Raw genomic sequence first — 26,588 nt, 5'->3', positions numbered from 1 at the left:
ACAATTTATCATAGTAGGAGGCCATTCAGCCCATTGTGCCTATGCCGGCTCTTTGAATGAGCTATCCAATTAGTCCCTTTCCCCATAGCCCAGTAAATTTTTTCCCTTCAAGTATTTACCCTTTTGAAAGTAACTATTGAATCTGCTTCCACCACCCTTTCAGGCAGTGCATTCCAGATCATTATTGCTTAAAGAAATGTTTCTTCATGTCACCTCTGGCTCTTTTGCCAATCACCTTAAATCTGTGTCCTCGGGTTACCGACCCTTCTACCACTGGAAATTGTTTCTCTTTATTTACTCTTTCAAATCTCCCCTTAACCTTCTCTGTTCTAAATGCGAATGTTCGCTGATGATTGCACAGTTCCATTCGCAACCCCTCAAATAACGAAGCAGTCCGAGCCCGCATGCAGCAAGACATGGACAACATCCAAGCTTGGGCTCATAAATGGCAAGTAACATTCGTGCCAGATATGTGTCAGGCAATGACCATCTCCAACAAGAGAGTCTAACCACCTCCCCTTGATATTCATTGGCATTACCCCACCATCAACATCCTGGGGGTCACCATCGACCAGAAACTTAACTGGACCAGCCATATAAATACTGTGGCTGCAAGAGGAGGTCAGAGGCTGGGTATTCTGCGGCGAGTGACTCACCTCCTGACTCCCCAAAGCCTTTCCACCATCTACAAGGCACATGTCAGGAGTGTGATGGAATACTCTCCACTTGCTTGGATGAGTGCAGCTCCAACAACACTCGAAGTTTGACACCATCCAAGATAAAGCAGCCCACTTGATTGGCACCCCATCCACCACCCTAAACATTCACTCCCTTCATCACCGGCACACAGTGTGTACCATCCACAGGATGCACTGCAGCAACTCGCTAAGGCTTATTAGACAACACCTCCCAAACCCGCGACCTCTACCACCTAGAAGGACATGGGCAGCAGGCACATGGGAACAACACCACCTGCACGTTCCCCTCCAAGTCACACACCATCCCGACTTGGAAATATATCGCCGTTCTCTCATCGTCGCTGGGTCAAAATCCTGGAACTCCCTTCCTAACAGCACTGTGGGAGAATAGTCACCACACAGACTGCAGCGGTTCAAGGCGGCGGCTCACCACCACCTTCTCAATGGCAATTAGGGATGGGCAATAAATGCCAGCCTCGCCAGCTACTCCCACATCCCATGAACAAATAAAAAAAACAAAGAACAACCCCAGCTTCTCCAGTCACTCCACATAACTGAAGTCCCTCATCCCAGGCACCATTCTAGTAAATCTCTTCAGCATCGATATCCTTCCTAAAGTGTGATGCCCAGAATTGAACACAATACTCCAGCTGAGGCCTAACCAGTATTTATAAAGATTTAGCATAACTTCCTTGCATGTTTCCTTCCTAAATTGTGTCTCCTAGTTGCAGCATGTCTTCTACTTCAGCTGTCTGAGACCATGCTGCCAGAAGAAGCAATTGACCTTCTTCGTAAATTAAGAGGAGCTGGAGCAATACAAACAGTGAAGGTAAAGTTGAAATTTGTCTCAAAAAATTGCTCATTTGTGCTTTATATTTTCTTTTTAACCAGTTTACTCCCCATCTTTCCTAAAGTCATGGGGTAGAAATTGGTCCTTGTGCCCATTTTCCAGACAGAAAACATAGCTAAAATGAACAAGATTGCAGGGCCATATTGGCTTCGGACAATTTTCAGGAGTCCTGGGCGGCTGCCTTCAACAGGCATTAGGTCCCTGCTAATCAGGGGCCTAACATGTGTTTAAGGACCCCTTAGAAAAATTCAATAGGGCTTAGCCTGCTCCGGTAGATTAGTAGATTGCTGCAGCCTAACCACAGCACTCCAGAGGGCCACTGCCAGCCCATGATAATAATTATCTCCTCCCCCTCCCCAGTCATCTTCTGCCTTTCTCTTCTCTCCCCCACCCCTTTATAGGATTTACCTTAAGGAAGCTGCCTGCAAGGCAGACGGCCCAAATTGGATCAGGCCATACAAGCAAGCTGCCTCTGGAAGTATGACAGGTGCCAGCAGCTCGGCACAATTATTAAAATGAGGCTCCCGAACTGATCAGTTTTCTGCCCAAAAACCTTCAATGTGATTTCCAGCGCTATTGCACCTTTTATTGAAAAAAGAATGTAACATCTGCTGCTGGCCTCTGGAGTGAAATTAACAAAAGTTTCCTGGTTATGCTCATTTCCATATCCATTGGTGCAAACATGTGTAAAACCGGCACAAGCAGCTGAAGCAACAGGAAACCTCCATGCAGCCTTTTATGTACTTTTCAGCAGAATAGTTGGTGGACAAGGTAGTAAGGCAGGAATACTGGTTACCTCTTTCATTTCTCTCTCAAATTACTTTACTGCATATCTTACAGTATTTATTATTACACTTGGACAGAACTATGGATATTCAAGTGCCATCTATGCCCAAAGTGTAGCAGGGCATGTCACTAAGCCAGAGGAGAACAACGTACAACTTCACTCATTTAGACCTCCAGGGGAGCATTGTAGAAAGGACAAACGGACTCCTGGGTGTGGGTGCCATATAGGCACCCAGAATTACCACGCCTGCTACCTGGAGGGAGGTGGCTCTGAAACTGACTGCCAATTCCCTCACGCCAGGACTGAAGAACCGTGCTGCATAAAGTTCCACATCCTCAGCATAGCAATATACTGCACCCATCTCTCTTTTCTTCCTTGCCTACTCTGAGCACCAACACACACTTCACCTTCTTAAAGCACTACTTCTACAACTAACCCTACACAATGCTCTCTGCTTAAGGCTGCTTCCAACACCCTATCCTGGGCTATGGCTACACAGCTCCCGCTCCCCTAACACATAATAATGGCCTTGCACAACCCCAAATCCCCTTCCTCCACTTTAACACCCTCACACCACCCCTCTATTTACTCCTGTTCTTCCATACCACATAGGAACAGGAGTAGGCCATTCAGCCCCTCATGCCTACTCCGCCATTTGATAAGATCATGGCTGATCTGTGATCTAGCTCCATATACCTGCCTTTGGCCCATATCCCTTAATACCTTTGGTTGCCAAAAAGCTATCTATCTCACATTTAAATTTAGCAATTGAGCTAGTATCAATTGTCGTTTGTGGAAGAGAGTTCCAAACTTCTACCACCCTTTGTAGAAATGTTTTCTAATCTCGCTCCTGAAAGGTCTGGCTCTAACTTTTAGACTGTGCCCCCCTACTCCTAGAATCCCCAACCAGCAGAAATAGTTTCTCTCTATCCATTCCCCTTAATATCTTATAAACTTCGATCAGATCACCCCTTAACCTTCGAAACTCCAGAGAATACAACCCCAATTTGTGTAATCTCTCCTCGTAACTTAACCCTTGAAGTGCGGGTATCATTCTAGTAAACCTACGCTGCACTCCCTCCAAGGCCAGTATGTCCTTCCGAAGGTGCGGTGCCCAGAACTGCTCACAGTACTCCAGGTGCGGTCTAACCAGGGTTTTGTATAGCTGTAGCATAACTTCTGCCCCCTTGTACTCTAGTCCTCTAGATATAAAGGCCAGCATTCCATTAGCCTTCTTGATTATTTTCTGTACCTGAACCCCAAAGTCCCTTAGGACATCCAGTTTTTAACTTTTTACCATTTAGAAAGTATCCTGTTCTATCCTTTTTTGATCCAAAGTGGATGACCTCACATTTGTCTGCATTGAATTCCATTTGCCACAATTTTGCCCATTCACCTAATCTATCAATATCCCTTTGTAATTTTATGTTTTCATCTACACTGCTTACAATGCTACCAATCTTTGTCTTCAGCAAACTTAGATACGAGACTTGCCACCACTCCTTAACTGCTAGCCTTACCCTCTCTCTCTTTATAGGGGAAATTGACAATGCCCACAAAAGGCAGGCCAGCCTTTAAAATCCTCATTCCCTTCAAGGACAAGGTCAGGCACATGTGGGGAGGCATATAGATCTTGCATGGGAGATAGTGAGGTTGGTGGCATCTTGCTGGCAACAGGTTACTGACTTGAGCGCCTGCACTGTCCCCCTGATATTCCTAAGAAGCATCAATAAGCCACAACCTTCCACCTCTTTCTCTGTCTCCTTAATCCCAAGGGGGAAGTGCTCCATTCTTGCCTTCTACCCTCCCTTTCTGCAAACCCACCGCAGTAGCAGGTGACATATGAGAAAGCTGACAACCAAGCCACCCAGGAGTCACACTTGCGTGATACTGCCGTCCCTCAGAACAGCAGCATATGCTTATGCAAGTGAAATTTGGCAGGTGAGATCAAGCTACCCAGGAACACCCTCTAGAGATGCAGCTAACAGCAGATCCATGCCAGGAGCCAGCTGCCAAGGGAGGAGTGCCATGACCCTTCAGTGCAGCATGAGGAGCCAACCACTTCCCGTAATCCTGACACGCAGGTGCACCTAGAAGCATGAGAATAGGTGCCCATAGGGAATTCCATACCTACCCCTAACATTGGGGGGTGGGGAAAAAAGTGTAGGGGTCCACAAATCTGCTAGCACTCCAACCCTCTGAGAAGCAGTCAGAAGCAAGTGTAAGGGTCTGTAGACAGGATGCAATGTAAAAAAGATGTTAAACATTTCTTACCTTCAGAAATCTTCACTGAAGAATCTGCAGGCTCTTCTGTGACAGGAACTCCTCACTTCCACCTTTAACAGCTGATTCTCTGTATTCAATGCAGAAGTCAAACAGGTGTAACTTATCCTGAATGCATTAATAGGGTATGTCCAGGAAACTCCCCTCCACACATGTAAATGAGACCAGTGGTAACTCAGAATTGGAGTGCAGAAAGGTTCCAGAAACACACAAACTCAGGGACAGCCCTTTGACAGAAGCGGCTTCCATGCGAGTTTCCTTGCTGGGAAAAATTCCTATGCCATTCCAGCAAGGCTAAAGGGCCAGACGTGGCAAGGAAATTCATCCCCATTGACTCATGTTGGGGTATGGTTTCACTGGCACTGGGTGCCCTTTGGTACTGTGATGGCATCATTGTAGAGCCTGATCCTGTACTCACCTGGCAAGAACATATATGGACTTACATCAAGGCTTGCTCAAGAAGGATAAGCACAATGGGATCAAAGAGCCATTGGAGTTCATGTACTCAGGAAATAGTGTACTTTACTAAGGAAAGCTGGAAAATTACCAATAGTGTTTGTAATTATTTTGTTTGTTTGACAGCAATACAACTACTTACACGATTTTCGGGGTAATGTGGCAATGTACCTGGCAACAAAAGACGACTCTGCAGCACGATCAGTGTCAAGATAAAAATTGCAGAAATTTCAGGCTGTAGATTGTAATTTTGTAAATTGATTGCATATATAAATATCACAAATGTCCAACCTCTACAAATAACAATGGCAATATGCAAATATATTGGTTCTTCTTTTTAAGGTTGCATTCTCAACAAAAAATTATTTAAAAGCCCTGCAAATTTTTCACTTTCAAGTATTTATCTAATTCCCTTTTGAAAGGGATTATTGAAGCTGCTTCCTCCACTGTTTCAGGCAGTGCATTCTAGATCATAACTTGCTGCATAAAAAAAAATCTCATCTTGCCGTTGGTTCTTTTGCCAATTACCTTAAATCTGTATCCTCTGGTTACTGACCCTTCTGCCACTGGAAACAGTTTCTCCTTATTTACTCTATCAAAACCCTTCATGATTTTGAAAACCTATTAAATCTTCCCGTAACCATTTCTGCTCTAAGGAGAATAACCCCAGCTTCTCTAGTCTCTGTGTAACTGAAGTCCCGCAACCCTAGTACCATTTTAGTAAATCTCCTCTGCACCCTCTCCAAGGCCTTGACATCCTTCCTAAAGTGTGGTGCCTAGAATTGGACACTATAAATCACTGGTTAGGCCTTAGTTGGAGTATTAAATTTTAGCACAACTTCTACACGATACACTGCAGCAACTAGCCGTAGCTTCTTCAGCAGCACCTCACAAATCCACGACTTCCATCACCTAGAGGGACAGGGATCTTACCGTTTCATTGCTGCAGAGTCAAAATCCTGGAACTTCCTACTTACCAGCATTGTGGGAGCACGACGTTATGGAAGCCAACTTCCTTTCACTGTTTTGAAAACACAAGTTTTGTCAAGTCATAGAACTCTGAGTGCAGAGACCATTTCAATGCGTTGGTTTAGGTCTCTTGTTGACTAGTGTGGCTTTGTACAGCCTGCAGTAAAGAACTTGCATTTATATAGAGCCTTTCATAACCTCAGGACATCCAAAGCTCTTTACAACTAATGAAGTACTTTGAAATGTAGTCACTGTTATAATGTAGGAAACACAGCAGCCAATCTACACACAAGGTCCCACAAACAAGAATTAAATAAATTACCAGATCATCTGTTAAGAGCAATGAATTATGTCTACATGTGGGCAACATTTGTAGCTCATTGGCTAAATGCAGCCTATGGAATAAAAATCACATGATACAGCAATCACAAAATCACATAACATAGCAATGAAAAAATTTGTATTTCTATTGGTATTTCTCCACACATCATAAAGATATAACACTTATAATAGGATCTTATCCCAATAAATAAAGTTGCTAGGACATTATATCCAAATGTGCGGTTTCATACTTGGGCTCTTTGTCGGAACCTATTTAGGCAACTAAATTGCTGAGAAATGGTTATGCTTTCAGTGCAGAAGAGGTTTATCCTTGGTATTTCTGTTTGACTTTTAATTGGGTGGTCATTTCAGAGGTGCGGGACAGTACTTCATATTATCCATTGATGTAACACGTGCCAGTATATTCACAAGACTCACCATCACACTTCTTGCAAGATCATTTTCGTTGCACACAACTTTGCCATAAAGTTCACAAATGAGAAATAAAAAAGGACAGCCATAGGAACATAAGCACAAAAAGGTACAACTGAGTTATGTTTTGAGTAGAACCACTCACAAAATATACAGTACTATGACATATAGAAACTGGTTGGTAAACAGTCTTTAATCAATTTTTCCATTTACAGCTGTATCTTTGCATCAAAATGTTATGTAGTCCATCCTTAAACAAAGTGTAAGTCTCGATGTGCTAACAGATATTTGCAATATTGTACAAAACACAACACCAAGCCCCTTGTATATTACCCAAGCCATTTACGTGTCAGTATTATTGCCTGTGATTCATCTAAACATATAATTTTGCTTTCTCCAATTCAAATTAAACAGCTTTTTCAAAACTGAAAACTGCAAATTATACTATTAACATTAAAACAGCCATCAGCACACGTTTTAACGTTTGTTAATTTATATTCAAGCATTTTATTTGCAGGATTTTGTACAGAAAAACATACAGCTGTATTGCACCACAACTAGTGATACTCGTGAACCTCATTATTACAAACTTCAGATTAACAAAACTATTCTGAAAATGGGGTTTATGTTTTTTGAACCTCAAACATGAGAAAAAGTTTTATAATGAGGCTCAAAATAACCAAATTTGTTATGAGGTTCTACTATACTTCAGCTTTTACTGTTTAAATATACAGGCCGAATCAACATGGAGTATTTGGCACCATCACCAGAGCTAAAACAGTCTTCACAAGCAAATGTTTCCAAACAAAAGTTTACTTAAAATAAATGTCACTTTGCAGAATATGCAAACTGAAGTTCTTTTACACAAATGGATCCCTTTCCCATGCAAAGTATGACTGTCACTGGTTATATCCGTCATTTCTCCTGCGAGTACAACATCTAGCCGTTTTAAAATAAATTCTCTTTCTACAAAGTGAAAAACTATAAAAGTTAAATTTACTAAAAACGTAAACTGGTATCCAATGAGGTTTAGCTGTGCAAACAGAATATCTGGATTCATCCTCTGGTCATTTGTCTGAACTAGACACATTTTAACACATTTGGGCATGGTTACATCATTTTTTACATAATATACCTTTGTTATTTGTAAATAGCATCAAATAGGAGTGCAACTTCAATTTTATGTTTAAAACGTAATCTGTAATTATTGATTTGATTTTCATACATAAAGTACAAACGTAATTCTTCTGCGTTTTGGGTCAAGGCAAATTACAGAAATCATTTCTTATATCGGCAGAAAACTATAAACTCTGGAGGCAAAATGTCCATGAAAAGTGAGGGAAAGCATTTAATTTGAATACATATTAAGCAGGTCATAGCTGGTGAGCAACAAGTTCTGTAGATGAACCCAAGTTCTTGAAAACCACCAACATCCTTGTGTTCCTTGCATGGAGTCAACAACTTCACTGGATCTTACAACTGTTATTTTAAGAACTCACCAGCACATAGATCATGCTGCAAAACAAAATTGTTAAAAATCTACCATGTTAAATCTGCCAAAATGAAATAAAAACTACTATTGATTCAATTTATAAGTTTTAAAAGTACATTAACAGTAACCAAATGAATAGCTGTGGGGAGATTCAATAACCTCTGCTCTCTGGAATACAGTTCTGATGATATCCCTCCTAATGTCCTCAAGCTATGTGGTTCTGAACTTACCCTTGACTTATGCTGTCTCTTCAGTCTTTTATTCCAGTCCACCCTTCCCTCTTCTTGGAAATTTGCCTCTATTCATCCTAAGAAAGGCGACCCCTATAACCATTCCATCTTTTTTTAAAAATTCATTCATGGGATGTGGGCATCGCTGGCTAGGCCAGCATTTATTGCCCATCCCTAATCTCAACTACTGTCTAAAGTTATGGAAGTTGGTCTTTCATCCTGAAAGTTGTAGCCTAAACCACAATTGCCAGTATAGTTTTCTGTATCTCCTTCAGGTTCTACTGGTGATCTTTTTGTCTGTTATTCACCTCTACAACTCTACTCTTGTACACTCTAGTGAGTCATTTATCACAAGCAAAATACTGCAAATGCTGGAAACCTGAAATAAACACAGAAAATGCTGGAAAAGCTCAGCAAATGAGGCAGCATCTGTGGAGAAGTCGAAACATTTCAGTCTTTTATTCCCAGTCCAGCCTTCCCTCTTCTTGGAAATTTGCCTGTATTCATCCTAATGTTTCAGGTCTGACAAAAGGTCTTCGACCTGAAACGTTAACTCTGTTTCTTTCTCCTCAGTTGCTGCCTCACGTGACATTTCCAAAGCCTTTGATGGGCCTGGAACTGTGCACTTCTAAACAAGCAACCACATGAGTCTTCCATGAGTTACGTTCATGGATATCTAATTTCACCTACATTGCTCTATGTGCTGTACCTGATAGCACATCCTCTCTTTCCATCAGGATTACCCTAGGGCTCTACACCCTCACCAACTCTGTTCTTTCTCCATAGGAATGACCTCCTTCACTCACTATCCAACCTTATCCACTCTATTCATTAACTTATTTCAGTACTCCCAATCTTCATTCCTCACAGTGCAGTGGTTTGATCTTCTCCATGTCTTTTACTAAGGCAATAAAATACTTGTTTCTTTCAATTCTTCATTAACAGCTTCCCACCATCTCTTACAAATCCTTCCAATGGTTAACACATCTTACCTTTGATGACCCAATTATTAGTGCCTCATCTTATTCAGATTCACTCTCCTCTCTCAAATGAAACTCGCATATCTCTTCCACTGCTGAAGATACCTCTAAGCAGCTTAGATTCCACTTTCATGCCAAACACTTTTTCCTTCAACAACTCTTCATCATTGATAAAGCCCTAACTTGTCCAAAACTTGAATGCTGTCCCATATGTGGTGTCAACCTGGTCTGACCCATCACTTGAGTGCAAGAGACGTGACTGAAGTTTTTGCAAGTGTCTTCAGCCAGAAGTAATGATCCAACTTAGTCTTCTTCCGAGTTTTCCATCGTAGATACCAGTCTCTAGCAATTCTGTTCACCCCACATGTCAGTAAGAAGCAGCTGAGTGCAATGGACACAGCAAAAGGTATAGGCCCCAAAACGATTCCGGATGTACTGAAGACCTGTGCACCAGAGTTAATTGCTAGCCAAGCTGTTCCAGTAGAGCTATGACAGTGGCTTCTACCTGAATATGTAAGATCACCCAGATATGTCCTATCCACACAAAACAGGACAAATCTATACCAGCCATTTACCACCATATCAGCCTCCTCCTAATCATCAGTAAAGTATTGGAAGGAGTTATCAATAATGCCATCACACAATACCTACTGAGCAATAACCTGCTCGCTGATGCTCAGTTCGGGTTCCACCAGAACCACTCAGCGTCAGACTACATGACAGCCTTGATCCAGACAAAGACACGAGCTGAATGCCAGAGGAGAGATGTGTGCAACATCAAGGCAGCATTTGACTTGAGTATAGCATCAAAGAACCCGAGCAAAACTTAAGTTAATAGGGGTCATGGGGAAACCCCTCCAATGGCTGGAATCACACCTGATGCAAAGGATGGTGGCTGTGGTTGTCAGAGGCCAGTCACCATGGTCCCAGGATATCACTGTTCCTCAGGGAAGCATCCTCAGCCCAACCATCTTCAACTGTTTCAGCAATGACGTTTCCTTGATCATAAGGCCAAGAGTGTGGCTGTTTGCTGACAATTCCCGTGTACTCCATTCACAACTCCTCTGATAATGAAGCAGCACATGACAGCCTACAATAGAACTTGGATAAAATCCAGATTTGGGCTGATAAATGGTGGTAATAACCATCTTGAACAAGAGAACAAGCCACCTCCCCATGACCTTCAATGGCACCATCATTGCTGAGTTCCTCCACCATAAACATCCTGGGAGTCACCATTTTTCAGAAGCCAAACTGGACTAGCCACATAAGTATAGTGGCTACAAGAGCAGGACAGAGGCTGGGTGGTTCATCTCAAACCACGAGCATCTTCCTTTGCATCAGATATGACTCCCCTCAAAGCCTCTCCATTATCCACAAGGCTCAAGTCAGGAATGTGATGGAATACTTACCACTCGCCTGGATGGCTATAGCTGCAACTAAGCACTGGACTCAATATCCATCACCGACAAACCGTGGCTGCATTATGTACAATCTGTAAGATGCACTACAGCAACTCACCAAGGTTACTTTGACAATACATCCCTCCTGTGACCTCTATTGCCAGAATCAAGAGCAGCAATGTTCTCCTCCAAGTCACACACCACCCATTCTTGGATATCACCTCTAGGTCAGAATCCTGGAAATAGCTATCTAACACTCTTGTGGGAGCACCATCTCAAGGACTACAGTGGTTCAAGGAAAATGCCCACCACTTCCTTCTTGGGGATGGGCAATGAATGCAGACTTTCTGTACACATCCCAAGATTTAAAAAGGCTCTTCTACCACCTTTTCAATGCTTCTGGATGGGATACAAGAAATCTGATAGGTAATCTTTCTCTCTCCTGCATTTCTAATCATTCTCCCTCCAATGCAATTTTTTTGTCTGTATTTTATCATTATTACTATGGTCATTATCCCTCTAACTTTTTCCTTTTGTTCCTTCTTAATTCCAAGTATGTCATCCTGTACACTTTTTGCCTCCCCTCGGTCTTGAAATTGATTCATTGCCCAGTCTTCTACTTCAGCTCTTCGTTTCCTGGGACCTCAAAACTCAGGAACTCCATTAACTTCCTCAGCTCTCCTTCCTTCTATAGGGTTTTAAAACCCGAGCTTAACATTACCCAACCATTATTTCTCATTTTATCTCATCTTCTATTCTTTTTAATCTGCAGTGACAGTCTTGGTTCTTCACCTAAGTTTCTCAATTAAAAAATATTGTCTTGTCTGAGAACAAGCAAGAATCCCGATACCTTAAGTTTAGTACTTAAAAAGCGTCCAAGTCATTCTAAATTTACTATACTATGGATATTTATAATTAAAGTGTGGTACACAAATGTCAGTGGTAAAAATGAGAAAATAGTCATAAAAATATAATTCACCTTTGTATTAACTTACCCATATAGGTAGTAAAAAAAAGACAACAGGTAGAATGCTAGTTTGCACCACCCTTCCTTCTGACAGTATGCTAGTATATCAGCATTCATAATAGTGGTTGGATCATAGAGACCTGGAACGCTCATTACTGGTCTAGTCATGTACCTGCAAATAGAATTTTTTTTGATTAAAACGGAATGTAGTCAATTAACTTGTGAAAAAGTCACCTTTTCTATTATTAAATGCAAAAGTGATCAACATATGATTAAGCTTAGAATTGAGCAGACTGTTTACAGATCATTTATAAAGCACGGGCTCAATACAAAATAAGGAACAACAGCCATAAAAGTAACTTTGTGGACTACGTAGAAAATTCATCTCATTTCATTGCATTATTTAATTTAATAATTTAAAAAGCAATTTGATAGGTAAACTCAATAAAATTGGAAAAAATAAATATTTTGGATATAAACTGGCTTTGTGACTCTCATTGAAAAACTGATGCACAACTATTCAGACAATAATGGAAGTAAAATAATTCTTCTTCACTTTGTTTAGAAAACCATAAATCAAACACATAATAGCATCTTTTTTAGAAAGTGCCTCAGATCACAAGTTTTCAAGAAACTGTCAGGGTGTTCCCAAGAGTATTACTATATTTGGCTTTGTTCGTAGTCTGGAATAAAAGAGGGACCAGAACACTTGTTTTACTCATCTTCATCAGTTAATGGAAAGAAGTCAGCTTCTGAGTATTCACATAACCATAGCCACACATTGTATAAATCATCAGAATACTGAGAGATTTTTAGCAATCAAGGGTTGTATTTCCTTGAATTTAGAAAGTTGAGGGGTGACCTAATTGAGGTGCTTAAAATGATAAACGGACACGATAGAGTAGACAGAGTACTTGTTTCCTCTGGTGGGAGAATCAAGGGGGCACGTATTAAAATTAGAGCTAGACCATTCAGAAGTGAAATCAGGAAGCACTTTTTCCACACAAAGGGTAGTAGAAATGTGGAATTATTTCCCCCAAAAGGCTGTGCATGCTAGGTCAATTGAAATTTTCAAGACTGATAGATTTTTATTAGGGAAAGGTATCAAGGGATATGGATCAAAGGCAGATAAATAGCGTCGAGGGACAGGTCAGCCATGATCTTATTGAATGGCAGAATAGGCTCGGGAGGCTGAATGGCCTACACCTGTTCCATCTTCAAATAAACCCATTTGTGAAGCGCTTTGGGGTCTTACATTAAAAAGGTACAAGTTGTTGCTGACATTGATGAATCATGATGCATCAAATGATGAGAGGGTTCAGAGACCAAGGATGATTCTTGGACTTAGGTTTTATATAAGCTGAGAAATTCACAAAGCTGAGCTTGTTTTTATTGGATTTTTTTTTGAAAGGGAAAAGACATGGTTCTGGTATCCAAGATGCTGGAGAAGCACACATGGGGAAACTAAGAACAGGTTATTTGACTTGCAGTAACAGCACCTACTTGCATTTATAGAAATTTGAACCAGTCTCCTCCAAATAATTATTCTCTCTTGTCACTCCCACCATGCTAAAGGGTAGTGGACAGGGAAGGATATGGAGATAAGTAGAAAATGGGATGACAAATGAAATCTACTCCTCATAGTTCAAATATCTCTGATAATTCAATTTTTTAGCACTAAATTCACACTTTGTATTATTTACATTGCTTAATTCCAATTATTAGATAATTCAAAACCTTTAGCAGAAAAAATGACTTCAAATTATCAGTAGTAGTTGTATTCCACAGAATATAATGATTCCTGCGCTGCTGGGGCTAGAAACAGCCACCGAGCCATGGCCGAGTACTGGAAATGTGGGAATTAGCAGATATTCTGGAGTTTGCTTGATTCCTTTGGGGATCCTGAGCATTTGTGCAGGTCGTTCCCCATGGGAAATTAAACAGATGGAGTAGATTGCACCTGGTCTGTGGAAAGATCAGCCTTGATGAGCCGAATGGCCTATTCTTTTTCAATGCTTAAGTTCGTATCCAACATGATGCAGCATCGCAGCATGCCACCTATTAATTCTTTAGGTCATTCATCTTGCCTTTTTTTTTAGGTTCATCAAGTTGGATGTGTACTCCACCGTCCCAACAATCTAGCTGGCTCTGAACATTTCTTTGCAGGTGTTTCTGTATGAACCAATGAAACAGAGGTTCCCCATGTCTGATATGCATAATTGATGCTCGGTAATAGCCGTGGATCACAATCATGGCCATAGACAAACAGGTTCTTTTTTGGATTAATCCAATTACTGGATGGGGGGGGGGGGGGGGAAGAGACAATGTTCATAGAAGTCCAGGTTTCTGCCAAATAACTTTTCTTACCGTTTCTGACCAATGATTTGTGGCTCTCTGGAAGCCAGTCATGCCTATGTGCAGCTCTCTGGAAGCCATCCAACTCCCTATGCAAACAATAAGTCACTCCTCACCCGTTATATACATCAATTCTGTAACTACTCAGCAACCCTGGACGTCTATTCAACAAACTGAATAATGGGGTCACCGTGTTCCTTTTGTTGATGGAAGGAGCAATTAATTTTAAAAAAGCATCCAGACTTGATGACATCTTGTGATAATCCTCCATGTATGCCTACCACAGGTTTGCAGAGAACCAAGCAAGTTTCTTTGAACTCCTCAATGAAGACTGAAGCAAGATTCACTGGGTTGTCTTCCTCATGCTTCTGGTAAGCCTCGAACAGCTAAAAAGTGTGTTATGTTGTTGGACCTAAAATGTTATTGCTTTATACCGCTTACTTGAAATGTCATCGTCAGATCACAGTTCCAAAACGTATTACATTATCTGTATAGTATACTGTTTCAGGAAACATTTAAATGGAGTGCATATTTTTTTTTAAATCTGTTCAAAAATGCTCAAATTACTACATTCTATATGTATTAACAGTCTTAATTAACTTTCATTTTCAGAAAAGACATCAACTGTTCATCAGACCAAATTTTTCTCTGACTCTTACTTCACTGCTTCAATTTGATACTGATACTTAGCTATAAATGCTGGGAATGTAAACTTTACTTTGGGCCATCTGTTTCATTCCTTCAATACTTGGAGTTAAATTTCACTTTGAAAAACAAAATTTAAAAATTAAGATAGTATTTAAAGTACAACATAATCAAATAGTAAATAGGGAACATTGCGAGCCCACACTATTTTGGGGAGGGAGAAGAGAAATATATTCAAGCACACTGCTTCACTTTTAAAATGCTGGTATTATCAGAGGACATGCAGGTTATTCTCTGCACACCCCCCCACTAAATATATCATAACTGAACCCCCATGGTATTGCTCATGGGTAGTCTGGGGTCTGAAGCATGGTTATAATTTTAGATGCTAAACTGGCATGTCTTCTTAAAGGCCATGGGTCAGGCATCCTTGGGGGAAGTGGTCTAATTAGGTCCCAAAGTAAATTTAGAGGCTAATTATTGTTGTTAGAAGTCTCTCTAGATTGGCATTTACTTAGCTCCCCTTGTTATCACAAAAGCCCTCTCTAGGATGTCTCAAGACCAGCTAAAATAGCAAGAGATAATCAGTTTTCTTTCTCTTTTTCTACACTTCTTTGAAAATTGCATAAAACACTAATAAATCGCAACTGAATAAAGTGCAACATTTGGAATGCAACAGATACTATATATGGAAAGTAAGAAGTACACAATCAAGCACAGGATTAGTATCAGTAATTCTACCTCCAAATGAACACATAATCTGGGCCAGCACTTTAGTGTAGTGCCAAAGGAGTCCTTCAGATGAGACATTAAACAGTCTGCCAGTTCACATGGACGTGTACAGATTCCATTGCACTATCTGGAGAGCTGAGTTTTCCTGGTATGCTCACCAACATTCATTTCTCGACCAACACCACCAAAAATAGATCAACTCTTTATTTATCTTGTTGCTGTTTATGGGACTTTGCGGTGTACAAATTGGCTGCAATGTTTGCCTACATAACAATAGTGACTGTATTTATTTGTTTTTTCTGAAGTGTTTTGGGATATTTGAGACGTGATAGGGTGCTAGAAAATTTAAGTTTTCTTGCGAGGACACCTTTAAAATTATGAAACTCTGTGGCAATTAATGTGTGAATTTAAAAGCAGCTATAAATTTCTGACATGAAAATATGGATTTACATGCATTTACTGCCATGGTAAGCATTTGTTTCAACACTTGTGCTGCTTCTTACAGTATGTATTTCCGATGATTCCATCTACAAAAGATGGATTTTGAAAAAGCTACTGGTAATTCTGGGTTTGTAGGCTGCAATACCTATTATTCACAAGAGTAATAAGCCTTCAGCCAATTGCTTCCTGGTTCACTGACCTCACAACGTAGTAGAAGACTCAATCATATCTGTGCGTTTTAGTAAGCAGAGCATCAAGTCAAGTGCTAGCATCTAATCGTGTTTGAATTTTTAATTTTCTGTAGACAAAATAATATTGCAACCTGCTGCCAGAAAGTACATGCAGTTATTTAAGTTGTGGAATCAGCTGTCCTCCATTATGTTTAGTACATTATATTATTGCTTCAAATAAAGAGAGGTCAGCAGGTCATATGTCCCATATATTATTCAGATTATTTGTTTCCATTTCTTTTCTGGGCATCATTGACACACAGACCCAGTTTGTCTCTGTAAAAGTCTATTGTGACTTTGCAGCCTAATTGAACATTTCAGTAATGTTAAATTTGCCAGGTATGCTAATCAGGAATGTTCAATTTGAAACAATCTTAATTGATGAAGATTATGTACTCTCTCACCAGGTTTTGCATATTTACAGCCATTTTAATGACAGATGTGTCAAGAATTATTGCTAGATTGAATTCATTGGGTATCAGAATAAGCTCAATTATCAAATTTTCATAAAGCAAACTTTATTCATTCTGGCGTGACATCAGGTGTCTCTCTGTCCAACATCCAAGTTTTCAGAATTTCAGTATTCCAATGTGCTTATAAATAGGAGAGATCTTGTGCTAGGCTTAAGGAAAAATACACAGAATGTAGAGACAGAACTTAAAGTACAACTTTGGTTGCAAATAAACTACAAGACAGCTGATGTATATTTAGCATGATAAATTCAATTATCTATTCAAGAAAAAAGCTGAAAACACATTAGATAGAAAATGGCAGACAATAAGCTACTTACCTCCAAATATGGTAGCCCAGCAATGGCATATTGAGACCCAGTGTAAGCCACTCTGCTGCACAGAGAAACATGACACAGAAGAAGGCATGGATGAGGTACTCGGGAAGTACCAGCTGAAAAAAAAATCTTAAAATTAGTATGTTTTACTACACTTGCTTACACTTATATCCTGGCAAAAAAAAAATCAACCTATTAAAAATGTTTTTTTTTAAATCAAAAGATATCCCATTGTACCAATGTTTCAGAGTCACCAAAGCAATGGACAATTTCAACAGGGTTTCTTTTGAGTACAATGGGATAATTCTCAAAAGTTCCACATCTGGTACTCTGTAACACAGCATATTAAAACACTGCACTTTTACCTCTGAGACCTGGGTTCAAATCCAACCAGTCTAAGGGAATGAAAGTTTCTTTTATCTGTTGGCTCCATGAATTCCAAGTAAACATTTGAACAGTCTCAATCCAGTTCCTAATGGATGCAAATCCATAATACCAATCATAATCCAGCAGTAATTAGCCCCAAATTGACATTCTCAAAAATCTCAGGAATGGTTGTGTTGGGAAGTGGAGGTACTTTACTCTGCTAAGTTCCATGGAAAGTGTCATTTCTCAACACTGATTACAATATGGGGGAAAAGAAATAGATCATATCGGATACAGATAAAAAAAGATAACTGCATAGAATCTAAGGAAGATAAACAAAAATGTCTCTTTCAACTAAAAATGTAAAAATTAATAAATATTTCTTCAGAATATTTTTCTATGTCCTATCCAAGTTGTACATCTGATGAGAAGAGCAGCCTTAGTGCACCCATGTACTTCTGATGAGAGGCAAGCATGTCAGAACAATAGGAGCAGCACACTGAGTGGAATAATTCTAACAAAAAATCTCATTCAAATGATGTAGTTGTTACAAAGCACAAACAGGAACAGCAGTTTGGAGTAAAGCAAGACGTGTAGCATCCATACAGCATGCAAGGTAATGGAAATTGGTAATTCTGTTGCTACCTTCTAAAATAGTTAAGACATCTGTAATCTCTAATATTGCAGCTTGTTCTTAATGAACCTTAATCCTTAGAGCACTACCAACAAGGTCTCATCCAGGTACAACTAAGAAGCAAACAAAATAACTCGTTGAGTGATCAGATTTTAAATTTGACACTAGAAAAAAACCACGTCAAGAGCTGACTGGCCTGCAATCACGTCAATCTTCAAACTTCTGACCCTCAATTGGCAGGATTTGTGGGCTCAGGAACAAAGGTCTAATGCTTCAAGTTTTTTTTTAAAAATTTGTAAAGCTAAAATAAAAATAGAGGATGGAAAAGAGAAAACAAGGAAAGAGAAGTGTTCAGAATTTTTTTTAAATTTAGAATCATTTTTTCTCCCCTTCAAATTTTTGGAGGTGAATTATGTACTCATCAAAATGAAGGATGACAGTGCCGACAAGTGGAATATTTTTGCAATTTTGTCTCCCAATGTCAATACCAAGCATTCCTAAGTCAGGCACAGTAGATCAGCTAAAGAGCAAAGTTCCCTTTATTCTGCCCAACAGTATTCTTTAGCCTCTACACAGAAGAGCACCCTTAGTGCACCTGTGTTAATCATTCTGCTTCTCACATCAGTCACCTTTAGTGGAGTACCAGAGTGAAATTACCAATTTAAGGACGTTTTTTGCCATGGGGTCACATCCACTAGGGAACTGTTAAGATTGCCTCAGCGTCACAATACACATCACATCAGAATGTTGTGTAATCTTGTCCTGCACCCATATTCACAGAGCAATCTTTAGTTTTCATGATAGAAACAGTCTGTAGTGTGGGTCATTTTACACAATGAAGGTTACAATTTGCCAAGATGAAATGGTTACTTCCAAACACTCCATTCCATTTTTCTAAATTTGGTTTGAAAGAGAGCAAGCACAGTGGAATTATGATTAATGCCATAATGGAAGGGACGCCCCCAAATCCAGAAAAATAGGAATTGGCAGATAATATAGGTTCAACTGTATGGAAAACAGAGTGCAATGCTTAACTTTTTTTAACATTTCAAACAGTGAAAGTTTAGTTTCAGCACACAGAACATAAATTAGTGTAAGCTTTTTTAAAAAAAATTGTTTTTGGGATGTGGGACACACTGGTAAGGTGGTATTTATTGTCCATCCACATTGCCCTGAGGGCATTAACAGTAAACCACGTAGTGTGGGGCTGGAGTCATCTGTAGTCTAGAATGAGTAGGGGTGGCAATTTCTCTTCCCTGAAGGACAGTGATGAACCAGTTGAGTTTTTAACAACCATCTGGAAGCTTTCATGGTCATTTTTCCAGTGCTAGCCCACAAATTACCAGATTTATTGAATTCAATTTCACAATTTACAGGATTTGAATTCTCAAGCCCTATTTGTTGCTAGTCCAGCATTATACTACCATACCTAATTTGCATTAGTTAAAAGTATACTGAAGAGGTCACATGATATTTTTACCTGTACATAAATGGTTTAAGTAATATTATGTAGAAGGTTTGTTAAAAGCATTTATTTAATCAGATTGCTGACTGCTGCTGATTTCTCAACAGGCCACTGGTCCCGATCTGTGCTGGTCCTCTGCCCTGTTGCCTTGACCCCTGCTGGTCTCTTGGACCCAACTCCAGCTGTTCTCCCAGCTCAGTCTGATCATGAAGGCAGATAATCAAGTTTTTACTGTATCATACAACAAGTTGCATTTATACAGCACTATAATATAGTAAAATGTCCCACAGTGCTTCACTGCAACATTATCAAACAAAATTTGACACTGATGCCACATAAGGAGATATTAAGTAGGTGACCAAAAGCTTGGTCAAAGAAGTGGTACAATATATTACCTAACTTTTCTGTGGTCTTGTTTAAATGCAATTTAGCCTACGCTGCAGTAGTTCAAAAAGGCAGACCTTCATATCTAATGAGTGTTCCACAAGAGGATTTTTGAAAGATAAGTACAGAGAACATTGTTGAGCAAAAACTATGAGTATTCTTTCAACTAGCAAACAAAGACCAGAGGAAATGCTTTAATATTTAGGTAGCTGTATATTAAGGCAAGGATTAAGATTTATACAAACTGAGTCAAAATTGCCAAGTGGAATGTCAGATTCTGCAAGATATCCTGGTTTCTGTTTTTTTCCAGTTACGAATATTTTTTTTTTAAAAGCTTTATCATGTAATACACACACACACACACACACGCATGAAGTCATTTTACAATTAAGGTGGTATGTATTTTGAATTAGGAGGTTTACAGATGCTCTCAAAATTTTATATAATCTAATTGACCTCCTATGGCACTGAACACCGTCAAAACAAAGTGCACTATTCAGGCTATGCAGGCGGGCGAGAGAGAGAAGGGGGGAGAGAGAGAGTAAAAGGGGGAGGAGAGAGAGTAAGAGAGAAGGGGGAGGAGAGAGAGTAAGAGAGAGAAGGGGAGGAGAGAGAGTAAGAGAGAGAGAGAAGGGGAGGAGAGTGAGTAAGAGAGAGAGAGAGAAGGGGGAGGAGAGAGAGTGAGAGAGAGAAGGGGGAGGAGAGAGAGTAAGAGAGAGAGAAGGGGGAGGAGAGAGAGTAAGAGAGAGAGAAGGGAGAGGAGAGAGAGTGAGAGAGAAGGGGAGGAGAGAGAGTAAGAGAGAGAGAGAAGGGGGAGGAGAGAGAGTAAGAGAGAGAGAAGGGGAGGAGAGAGTAAGAGAGAGAGAAGGGGGAGGAGAGAGAGTAAGAGAGAGAGAGAAGGGGGAGGAGAGAGAGTAAGAGAGAGAGAGAAGGGGGAGGAGAGAGAGAGAGAGAGAGAGAGTGAGAGAGAGAAAGGGGGAGGAGAGAGAGTAAGAGAGAGAGAGAAAGGAAGAGAAAAGCCTGTCTGGTCTCCATATTAAATACAACTGTCAATCACAGAATGGTTCTAAGGCAACAATTATCCTGACAGATTTTCCCAATATCAATATTTACAAGTGTGAAACTAAGCAACTTTCTGCAAGTGGAAGACATCTCGAGGTTTGGAAAGGTAGGTGAAGCTCAAAGTCACTGGTATCATCAGTTAATTCAGCCTCCTTGAGCTGGTTTGATTTCCTCCTGGGGTTAGAGAGAATCTTCCCAGAATTTTTTCCTAAATTGGCCCAATGCCTTTTCTCTTATTTTGCCTCTCCCAGAAGATTGCATGATTGAGGACTGGATCAATGGTGCATGTAGGCTGCACCACATCTAGATGGACCAGTTGTTCTTTTCCTGTCCCTTTTCATAAACATGTATGGTTACTTTGCCATCACTTGGCTGGCAATCCTAAATGATTAGCTGTGTTTCCTTCTGGCGGTCAGGAAAGAAATGTTTTAAACACCACCACCTTTCTGGACAAGAGTGTATGAAAGCTGTGCATTCACCCTCTGTCCCATAACTAAATTAAGGGATCAGATAGGCAGGTGTGGTAGCAGCTCATGAACAATACTATGTTAGACTTAACAGATCCTACTCATTCAGCAGTCCACCTTAACAATGCTAACTCATCCATCTTTTGAAGTGCATTCAACACAGGCAAATAACATGCATTTCCTCCAATACGGAGAAAGATAGCTGAGAACCTCTCTCAGCAGTTACAGTAACCAAATTAAAGCGTCTATAGTGTCTGTGCGAACGCATTAGGAAATATTAAAACATTAAATCTATGTTACATTTTTACTTCATATTCTCCTCAGATTTATCATCAACAATCACTCACATAAAAAGCCCTCGCTCCCTACAAACTGCTATGGATTTTTACCAGCCCAATATCTAGGAAACTATAGCAAGCCTAGGGGTCGAGCAGAAACCCTAGTCATTTCAGCATATATAGGGATGCCAAAATGCAAAATGTGAATAGGCAAAAAGATGCTAATGAGGACAGATTTCACAGCCTAGCAAGTCACAAAAGATCAATAGTGTCTACCTCTGCCCTGCTTTAATTACAATATCAAATGAAGCTATTTACTATCAGGAAATCTAATGGTTCACCAATATTGTAACATCAGTCTCAATGCTAGATATTATAAATTTAGATAAGTTTCTTTTAAAATGTGTATCACTTTCACTGCTTTCTCACCTGTCTTTTAACCAGTAGGAGCCTGGGCTGCAAGCAGTTTGGGTGGGGTTGAATGGATGGGGATACAAACTTAAAAAAACTTCTGAAAATTCATCACTACTACTCAATGAAATATTGCACAAAATTCTAAATCCATGTCTAAGAGCCGTCTCTTTACCCAAAAAGGCAGAAAGATGCAAGTAGTGGTTCAGTGAGTGAATGCACTGCATGTTAGGACACTGTAAAACAGACCATTCTTCGCAATGGAAACAGTGAGGGTACTACAGCTGGCTTCAGAGAGAAAGAAAAATGGTAAACATCCTGGAAGTTCATAAAAAAACACCATATGAAGGCTGGATCAGGCTCATCTGTAATGACCTCAAACCCACTGATGCTGATTGTACACACTCACACATCAATAACTGCTTGGATGAGGTACTAAAATAAACTACCATCAACCGTGAAACTGAAACTCTATACAAGTCCCTTTCTTCAGGAAGAAAAATGGTGAAGAAAAAAAACTGGAGGAAAAAATAGGATGACCAAGGTGACCAAGAGATTTTTTCTAAATTCACATTCAGGATGTGGGTGCCGCTCGCAAAGGCAGAATTTATTGCCCAGCCCTAGATGCCCTGATGTAGCAGTTTGGTACAACCGAGTCGCTTGCTTAGGCCACTTCAGAGGACAGTTAAGAGTCAACCATGTTGGTGTGGGACCGGAGTCACATATAGGTCAGACTGGGCAAAGAAAACAGTGAACCAGTTGTGTTTTTTTTTAATTCATTCATGGGATGTGGACGTCGCTGGCAAGGCCAGCATTTATTGCCCATCCCTAATTGCCCTTAAGGAGGTGGTGGTGAGCCGCCTGCCTGCAGTCCATGTGGTGAAGGTACTCCCACAGTGCTGTTAGGTAGGGAGTGCCAGGATTTTGACCCAACGACGACAAAGGAACGGCAATATATTTCCAAGTCGGGATGGTGTGTGACTTGGAGGGGAACATGCAGGTGGTGGTGTTCCAATGCGCCTGCTGCCCTTGTCCTTGTCCTTCTAGGTGGTAGAGGTCGTGGGTTTGGGAGGTGCTGTCGAAGAAGCCTTGGCGAGTTGGTGCAGTGCATCTTGTAGATGTAGTTGGGTTTAATACGACATTCTGACAGCTTCATGGTCACTTTTACTGATTACAGCTTTTTATTCGCAAATTTATTTCAAACTGAATATAAAGTTCTCAAACTGCAACGGTGGAATTTGAACTCAAGAACAGCACAGCAATTACAAACACTACTGGATTCTAATTAGAAAGGCCCAACTTAAACTAGTCGTAGGTGATCCTAGCACCCGAGCTTCTTCTGGGAGAAAGCTCATCATCAAAAGATCCCTCCCCAATTATTCAAGCACAATTCCTTGAGGGTAGTCTGTACCTATAATGATCGCCACAAGTTGAACTGAATACCTTCTTGGTTGGATGAGCAGCATAAATGCAGGTTGAGGTTTAACTTTGATTAAAGCAAATAGGTGGTGGAAAATTTAAAGTTTTTTTTAAAACTGCTAGAAGGTACACCAAAAATAATTATACAAATATGCAATCCTGAAATGTTAAATAGCTGCACTTGATACATATCTTAAATTAAAGTGCTTTAAAAAATGTTTGATACATATTTACAGCAATAAGATTCTGCTCGAAGACATGCAGCTATGTACAACAGAGCAGCTATTCGTTCCATTAGCAAATGGTCCACAGTGAAGTGGTTTGAGCAAAGTAGATAGTCATGTGTTCACATTTGGTGATACATAAGCCACTGAAATTCTAATTTTTCCTCCACTTAGTCTAACATCCGATTGCTCCTGTCAATGTAAAATCTCATGATACTAATTCTTATATCGAGACAAATTTAAAATTAAATTTTGAAAAGTATTCTATTGAAAAATGCAATTTCTAATCTACATCAATGACTTGGATTCAGAAACTCAATGCAAATTGGTCAAATTTGATTATGATACCAAATTAAGAGGGCAGTGGATTTGGATGAGGGGGTTCAGAAATTACAAAATGTATTGGACAAAATATCTAACTGGGCAGAACAATGGCAGATGAAATTTAATGCAGACAAGTGTAAGGTACTGCACATAGGAAGGAAAAATGGGTGACACACACACTCCATGGATGATGATGAAATAGGAAAGGATGAGGTTGATAGAGACCAAGGTGTCTCAGTAGACTCAACAGTCAGTATGTCCAACCGAAGCAGAGCAGCAATCAACAAAGCTAATAGAATGCTGAATTATATTTCTAGAACAATAAGAGTACAAGTCAGAGGAAGTCATGCTTTAACTCTATAGTGCTCTGATTACACCACACCTTGAGTACTGTTTCCAGTTCTGGACACAAAGACATAAGGTTCAGGCACTAGAGGCAGTATGCAGGAGAGCTAAGAAGCTGATCTCTAATGTTAGAGGGGTGAATTATGAAGAAAGGTGATGCAGGAGTAATCTTCTAGAGGTATGTAAGATATTAAACAGTATGGAGAAAGTTAATCTGAAAAATTATTTCAAACTGAACTGCAAAAGTAGGGTGAGGGGTCATGGGCTCAAACTAGTAAAAGGCATGGAACAGATGGAATGAACCTCCAGATAGAGATGGGGAGGTGGGGGACTTGAAAGTCTTTCTGCATGGATGAAAGAAGATTGGTTAATTGGACTCTGGCACCCATAATTATCTTTAATCTTGTGAACAAAAGAGTTTCAGCCAATAAATTAAAAATTAAAAGACTGATATTTTCATAAATAATTTATGTGCTTTCTGAAAATATCTTTTCATTTCTTGAAAGACTGTCCACCAGAGTCTCAATATTAAAATGAATATTTATCAGCAACAATAACTAAATGTTCCACTGTATGCACAAAAATGGGTTATGTTTGATGATGCTGGGCTGGGTCATTTACAATAGTCTTTCAGTTAAGTGACCTCAACATTTGATTTTGTGCATCTTTAGTAATTCTACTGAATTTGTTTTACTGTTAAAATTTACAACAATTCTGTACTTAATATAAACTGCATTTATCAATTTCAAATTTTATTCAGATTATATAGTTCCAAATTATTCACTCATATACAATCAGCCCATAGAAATGGCATACGTGTTAAACTTTTATTGTACTACCCCCTGTACTACAGGCATTTATTTCATTACAGTAATAAAACAGCAATTTTTTTTCAAATAAAAGTGAATGAATTATTCTTGATTTTACTGCTACAGATTGTCAATTATGACCTGAAAGACGTTCACATATGACCCCAAGAAAAAGTTTTAAAATGAAAGGCATTTTAACTAGAAATTAGTACAAACCTTAAATGCCATTTTGACTCTTTTAATCTTTTTGACCTTTACAACTGTCTTTGTGCCGAAAAAAATGACAAAAGCAGATTGAAAGAATGTTAGTACGACAGCTGACAAGATCACTGTAGATTAACAACAGTCAGAATACAAAAATGAAGCAAGCGTGAAACAATAGACTCAAAGAAAAACTGTTCTCCAGGCAGAGAAAACGGAACGTTTAGATAAAAAGCAAAACAAACTGTTCATAAATAATCAAAATCACCCCGCAATAACTTACAGGATTGAGTGTATTACATTGGTCTATAGGATTCTTGTAGTCCGTCTTCAATTCATCAAATGCTATAATCTGGAAAAGAATATTAACGGTACAGCATAATTACGTCTTCGCTAATGTCTTATCCTGAATATTTGCAATTTCACAAACCGTTGGTTGATTAGAATATTTAACCAAATAAAGGTGAATCTGATTTAAATATATACCGTGCACCGCTCTTCTTAATAAAGCTTTTAAATACAAAAATATTAAATTGCATCCCCGTTGCACGCATCCAAAAAGCTGTAATAACTAGCCTTCCATTTGGAAAAGCTGACCATACGGTACTGAATTAATCGGGATGTTGAAGCCAATTTGCACAGACTGTGGCAACAATAATCCCAAACTGATCGATTCATTCAATTCTATGTGTTCTCAGCTCCATTCAAGGAGAGTGATCGCACCTCAACCTAAGGTCGTTTTAAGTAACAAGGTCTGAATAAGAAAATATTTCCGAAATAATTTACTGAGAAGGTGGAAAATCGGTGTCTTAGCTTGAGAGTCTGTGGGGCAACCCCCTCCTCCCCACCTCGGGCCTGACGGCAGTCACAAACCGCCGAGCCAACCGGCAAATCAACCGAGAGCAGCTTCTCTCCTCCCACATTTATCCAAAAGAAATCACGTTTTCAAAAGAACGGTCCATAACAACGGCGCAGATATAAAAGCGGAATAATCTGATACTCACATGCCAAATGGCAAAAAATATGAGGGCGGCGGTGAGGAGCAGCGCCAACATGTAACAAAAGGCCGCAAATGTAAACGCCATCTTGGATCAGGGCAGACAAGCAGCGCAGCGGCCGGGCACAGTCATTGAACCAGCCA

At 39.8% G+C, this 26,588-nt stretch overlaps 2 protein-coding genes across 5 annotated transcripts in view; one reads left to right on the top strand and one right to left on the bottom strand.

Annotated features, from left to right (window-relative positions):
• Nucleotides 1-14,590, top strand: part of cdkn3 (cyclin dependent kinase inhibitor 3) — a 33,453-nt gene extending 18,863 nt beyond the window's left edge. For 2 of the 3 annotated variants that reach the window (XM_067991593.1, XM_067991592.1), the window contains 2 exons: nt 1,424-1,527; nt 5,201-5,779. In XM_067991593.1, the coding sequence (XP_067847694.1) occupies nt 1,424-1,527; nt 5,201-5,290 (194 nt within the window). In that variant the 3' untranslated portion in view covers nt 5,291-5,779. Of the gene's footprint in view, nt 1-1,423; nt 1,528-5,200; nt 5,780-14,509 lie in introns of those variants that run through there. The other variant, XM_067991594.1, reaches the window with a different exon arrangement.
• On the bottom strand, nt 6,971-26,582 carry cnih1 (cornichon family member 1). Of its 2 annotated transcripts, XM_067991595.1 has the most exons (5): nt 26,452-26,576; nt 25,731-25,799; nt 17,062-17,174; nt 11,897-12,040; nt 6,971-8,311 (listed from the first exon to the last, which is right to left on the bottom strand). In XM_067991595.1, the coding sequence occupies exons 1-5, from the start codon at nt 26,530-26,532 to the stop codon at nt 8,284-8,286; spliced, it is 435 nt and encodes a 144-aa protein (XP_067847696.1). In that variant the 5' UTR covers nt 26,533-26,576; the 3' UTR covers nt 6,971-8,283. The 2 variants fall into 2 exon arrangements, with proteins under 2 accessions (XP_067847696.1, XP_067847697.1); XM_067991596.1 differs by lacking the exons at nt 6,971-8,311; nt 11,897-12,040 and adding an exon at nt 16,333-16,893 and having other exon boundaries at nt 26,452-26,582.
• Nucleotides 26,583-26,588: the final 6 nt, after the last annotated feature.

The sequence above is a fragment of the Heptranchias perlo genome, chromosome 10 (assembly GCF_035084215.1).
Source record: "Heptranchias perlo isolate sHepPer1 chromosome 10, sHepPer1.hap1, whole genome shotgun sequence".
Lineage (NCBI taxonomy): Eukaryota > Metazoa > Chordata > Chondrichthyes > Hexanchiformes > Hexanchidae > Heptranchias > Heptranchias perlo.
This window is presented reverse-complemented; position numbering and strand designations above follow the sequence as displayed.